Below are 5,602 nucleotides of genomic sequence, written 5' to 3' on the forward strand. Positions count from 1 at the left end.
AATTGGTGAGAATGTTCCAACATAGCGTAACTGCGCGTTTACAGTTAAATTAGCTGGTTTTCAACACAAGGGATAGGTGTCTCACGCTACAAGTGATAGAAAATAGGCTACTACAAGTCTTTTCAACCTTGATTAAAACTCTTGTTATCAGTCATCTAGTGAAGAAACTGTGGACTGGTGATCATTGGTATTAGGCAAACGATGTGTTTGTCTGTGACACTGAAAATTGGACTGGCAGATTGTTGCAAGACATTAACTTGAAATAATAATTTTGTATTCAGAGGCTTAGAAAATGAATTTTAATTCTTGAAAAAAGACTTGTTTTTTTTTATTTGTCCAACTATCATGGATTTCGAGTCGCGCGACTAGTCGATGAGTCGCAAAAAAATGTCGACTCAACTTAGTGTCGACTCGAGTCGCGACTAGTCACGGCTGTAGGCTCGACTTTTTCAGAGTCGCTACCCCAGAGCGACTCGGATGAGTTGCGACTCAAAAACCATGCCAACTATCCAAATGAACAATCCTGTATCCAGAGGCTGGAAAATTTTAAATTCTTGAAAAGTGGATATAGTATATTTTTGTCAAATTATCCAAATGCTACTTTTCCATATAGAAGATTTAAATTCATATCACAAGATTATATCCATGTATAAGATGACAAAATCAAACAGGAACATAATTCGAATCTAAGTTTATATTCTGTACGCGAATGTTTAAAGTGGACAAACTATTTCCATTGCATAAAGTTCGTAGAGCAAAAATAGACAGTGAAGAAAAGCTTGAAAAAACAACATTCTGACTCTCCCTAATTAGTTAGTGAAGTAACAAGACTGACTAGCATACGACAGAATCATGGAGGTGTAGCTCTTACACGAGAATAATATTTGCAAAATAAATGGGAATGTAAGTAAAAGAACATAATAAACAGGGGAGTTCACCTGTGATAATTGCATAGCAGTCCTCATGCAATGAAATATTGATGGTAATTCCTCCTCTTTAAATCCAGATACACCATCAATGCTACAACATTAACAGAGAAGACCATTGGAAAAGCTTACAATGACACAGCATACACAGTATTAAATAAGTTGCCAGAATTGCATACAGCAGCAATAAACTATATCTGAAATCCTATATTTCTATTGGAAGTGTGTGTCAATGTAATCTCAGTGCCGGAAATTTACAAAAGGACATAGTATTATTGATCATTTGACTATAAGGCAGCCTTACAATAACAAGGCATACAGGATGAAATTTGTCACCTGTGTTTTTGGCTACAACCTAAGCCATACATTTTACATTGACATTGCCAGACACAAGATCTAGATATTCTAACACAAAATCCAGTCAACTTTGTTTAAGTAATGGTGAGCTGTATAAAGAAATAGATTTATAAGCATCTCTTTTTGGCAAAGCCATTCAGTAGTCGTACATAAGGATAGCACTTCCAAGAACCTAACAAGGTAAGGAAATCCTTGCCACGCATGGCAGGCCAGGTTTGGCGCACGTGCTAATTAAGGTCAAATAGTTTCGTTCTCCATTTGAACATTCATAAACTCTTCTTATAAATTACTCCCTCTGTAAAGAAATATAAGAGCGTTCTTTAGTGATCTAAACGCTCTTATATTTCTTTATGGAGGGAGTAGTACATAGAAGAATTGCAGCAATCTTGAAAACATATTCACAAAACTGGGAACCAACAACTTTAAGTCTTGAGAACAAAAAGAAATACGTAACATGGTCCATTGTCACTGGACAGAACATACTCATTAGGGGGGTGATAAGATGTTGGCCAAAGTTTGCACTGTTCCTCCCACTCCTCTTTCGACGTAGCAGAACAACTGGCAACCTGTTAAAGACTTTCTCCAATAGTCAACATTTTACAGGCTTGTACTGTAAATAGCTTCCTAAGTTTAAGTTCTTCCTAGGCAGCTTTAAGTGATTTTTTGTTTATGCACCAAGAATGTTAACTATCTCCATTGAATATCAGTGCATTCTGAGAGATGGAATGTGTTGCTTTCAGATTGTTTACATGTGCACACCATCAAAGTACGTAATATTGGTGGTATTTGACATAGAGATGAAAAATGGATATCACAATTTTCATCCACCATGAATGCATGCCAAAATTACAACAAGAGTAGAAAACAAGCAGGTGAAGCTTAATGTTGCCATTTTCACGTGCTTATCTTAATACAAGAAAATATTATATGAGAAGGCTATAACCTTTAGCCATAACTATCATGCCGAAGCGGTGTTTTTAACATTGCTCCAATGCCCAACAACTGCTCCAATGCCCAGTCTATGAATTGCTCCAATGCCCAACAAAATGAACTGATATGAGTTAATTTCTCCAAGGATAACATGAGTACTCACTTTTGCAATGAAAGGACTCAAATGGTAGTTGTCCACTATCTTTTGGACTTCTTCAGAAAAACCTTCACTACAATTGTCAGGCCCAGTGGAAAGGCATAAGATGATTGATAACTCAGAATTTTCTGTCAAAAAAAAATGATAAAACTTAGAATGGGGGCAGTGAAGTGTTCCACTATAATTGCTGGTCACATGATAGATTCGGTTTAAAATACTGCAAGATGCTCAGTTTTATTTCCAGTCTATGAATTGTTCTGTTAACATTAACTGATCATTAGGAGCTCAGACATATTCAGTGGTTCAACAGCAGAAAGCTATGGTATTCCTTCTCGTGTAATCATATGAAATTATTGTGTGCATTGCACTCAGAAGGCAAACAGAAATTTACTGAGAATAGATAACGATGCATATACCGCCACACACAACACGCCGACGCACCCGCTTGACATGCCGTAGATTCTCTAATGGGCATACTTGATTCAATTGCCTGAAACAACGGTCACACCAATAAATCACCGTGTCAAGTGTTTTGAAAATAATAATACGTAAAGTTTGTAAAAAATGACCAAGCAAGTAACTGCATATTGTTAATTTAGTACCAAATCTCGAAACAGAAGACCAAAATGTCAGTTAGCATACTAAGACCATTCAGACAATAGAAATTAAGCATGCAATCACACAAAAAAAACAGTTCCCTATAAAAAAGGATTAAAAGCCTTTAATTTTGCTTTAGTGTTAGTGCAAATTTGTTTCTCGCACAAAACTAAAAACATTGAGTCGCAGTTCTCAGGGTAATCCACAGCTCCACTTTTATGTAATTATTTCACCACTTAACCAATACAATTATTTTATTAACCTCTATAGATTTTTCATATTATTTAATTAATTTCTGTCAATTTATATCCACAAGTCAAGGTTTCAAAACTAGAATCCAGAAGGTTATTAAACTGTATGAATTGAAGTAGATAGACTCCAGATGTATGCTGCGATGTACCATATGCAAAAAAAATCCTATTCAACAGAGTTGAGATCTAAGAACAAACATCAGTGCAGTTCCAGGTACATCATACTCAAGTTAAAGCAACCCTCAAACCTGCATATGATCTTTTCACCTATTTGTTCAAAGAACAAGGAATATTTGCGCTACTTTCAACCTCAAACCATATTAACTATAATTGAACATTCCTAACAGTACTAAAATGTACCATTTGAGTAAAACAACTCAGAGAAGTTATTATACCTGATGAGAGCATTTGTTACCTTGGGCACAATGTTCGCTGCCACCACATCAACTATTGAGCAAAAAGACAAAAAAATCAATGAAACTACAATAACAACAAAATCGACAAGAGCACTGAAGGAGATCAGGAGATACCTGTGGAATGTTGGAGGGGAGTTGGATTGCCAGGGACCTCGGTAAGCTCCCATGCCATGGTGACCTATTCAAAGCTGAAGTTGAGAAACAAACAATTCATGATTTTGTAATGAAATAAACTGGTTAAGCTTAGTTTGCAAGTTGTAGCAACAGAACAAAGTGGACAAGAAACGGGTAAAAAACAAGAAAAGCTACTGCCTGCGGGGGTGGCAGAGGTCGATCGGGAGGTGGTGGCAGTGGTTCCTGGGGTGGCAGGGGCAGAACCAGCTATGGCACCACCACCGGAGACGAAGAAGATGGCGGACCGCCTGTTCCGACAGTGTTGGGGGCTGTCAGAAGGGAGTTCCCATGCTGCCAACCATAGACCAGCAACCAACGCGTCCACGAAAAACCCAAATGCCACTGCATACCAGGAAGGAAAGCTGATTGTTTCTATCTAACGGGCCATTCACTAAACTAGTAGACGCTTGCAATTTGACGATGCCCTGCATTCAGGCTCTGTTTGGATACAGGGAATGGGATTGGAGTTTGGAATCATAGGGTAATTTCCAATACGTCATGAAATGGAAATGAGCTATGATTCAAATTCTGTTGTGTGGTTGCTGTTGGAGTTGCATCGTGGAATCTGGTCAACTTGTGAATTCCAATTCCTGTTGGGATGCACTCGTTGATTCATTGCTTTTGACAATGTGGCCATAACTGAGAGAACATTGTTACGTGTACTTAAACCGTGACCACTTTTAGTTTAACGAAAATTGATCTTTGGATGCACATTACCTCAGCCTTGATCCGATCTGCTCCCAAACTTTGTCTACAGCTCCAAACTGACCTGCAAGAGGGAGGACAGAGTCAGATTCTGTGCAGCCAATAAGGGAGTCGGGGTTGGAGATATTGCTCGATTTATAGGCTTTCGTGAGAGAACAAGCTAGCTCGAAAACATGGAGAAGAGGGGCCATGGGAGGGGGTGGGAAGAGGCACTATGGGATGGGAGAGAGGGGAATAAAGGAGGTGCTGCTCAACGGAGCGTAGAGACACGCGCTGCGGAGGAAGAAAGCTCGAGGCGCTGAGGGAACTCACCTGCTACGCCGCCTTGCAGTTACTGACTTGCAATCGTGGCTGGTCAGACCGGGATGCAGCCGTGCAGGCCTAGTCGTCGGAGGACAGCTTGGGGGTGCCGGCTTGGCGCAAGCTGATGTTCGTTGGTCTAGTCGCCGACGGCTTGAGGAGCGAGCGCCGGCGTTTGCGGAGGCGGCGCAAGGGTGAGGGCGTGCGTGCAGGTGCTAGCTGCTGTTCGCTGCTGGGCTTGCGCTTGGGCTGGGAGACGCGGGCCGTTAAGGCCAGGGGTCGCCTAAACAGGCTGAACCGCTACCGAGCCCACGCACGAGCTCCACCCGTTCTTCTGCAGTACTGTAGGGTGTTGTACAATCACTGCCATGCGAATCCGGTCCCACATGTCATCCGCAATACAGCACCGTACAATACTGTAAAGGATCTCAACCCACCAACGAAAGCATTGCCTCAAAATCTTCTATTAGACTCATAGCTCATAGCCAAGTTACTACCTCAGCAAAAAAAGAAAGACTTTGCATGTTCTAAATGCAGACCTGTAACAACAGAGAACAGAACTCAATGCAACCTCTATCTGCGACTCTCAGGTTGTTGTTGCTACTGCTGATCAGTTGACGAGTAGGCGGCAGAGGAGGTGAACCAGGGGCGAGGATGGCGAAGGGTATCGGGAGGCGTTGTTCTTGGGTAATATAGCACCAATAGAGGGCCTTTTTAGTGATGAGCTCCTTTGCATATCTGCAAACATTTATAGATTAATAAACAACAAAGGATTACAAACAACATGTA

The 5,602-nt window shown here is 40.7% G+C and overlaps 1 protein-coding gene across 7 annotated transcripts in view; it reads right to left on the reverse strand.

Moving 5' to 3' along the window:
- The window catches only part of LOC119276534 (tRNA-specific adenosine deaminase TAD3-like), a 7,205-nt gene extending 2,152 nt beyond the window's left edge, over positions 1-5,053 (reverse strand). Inside the window, exons 1-9 of one of the 7 annotated variants that reach the window (XM_037557612.1) lie at positions 4,826-5,053; positions 4,526-4,577; positions 3,947-4,150; positions 3,749-3,822; positions 3,614-3,665; positions 2,787-2,860; positions 2,377-2,498; positions 1,767-1,849; positions 939-1,020 (exon numbers count right to left, since the gene is read on the reverse strand). In XM_037557612.1, the coding sequence (XP_037413509.1) occupies positions 939-1,020; positions 1,767-1,849; positions 2,377-2,498; positions 2,787-2,860; positions 3,614-3,665; positions 3,749-3,806 (471 nt within the window). In that variant the 5' untranslated portion in view covers positions 3,807-3,822; positions 3,947-4,150; positions 4,526-4,577; positions 4,826-5,053. Of the gene's footprint in view, positions 1-938; positions 1,021-1,766; positions 1,850-2,376; positions 2,499-2,761; positions 2,861-3,613; positions 3,666-3,748; positions 4,151-4,525; positions 4,578-4,825 lie in introns of those variants that run through there. The other 6 variants (XM_037557615.1, XM_037557614.1, XM_037557613.1 and 3 more) reach the window with 6 other exon arrangements.
- Positions 5,054-5,602: the final 549 nt, after the last annotated feature.

The sequence above is a fragment of the Triticum dicoccoides genome, chromosome 3B, assembly GCF_002162155.2.
Source record: "Triticum dicoccoides isolate Atlit2015 ecotype Zavitan chromosome 3B, WEW_v2.0, whole genome shotgun sequence".
Taxonomy (NCBI): Eukaryota; Viridiplantae; Streptophyta; class Magnoliopsida; order Poales; family Poaceae; genus Triticum; species Triticum dicoccoides.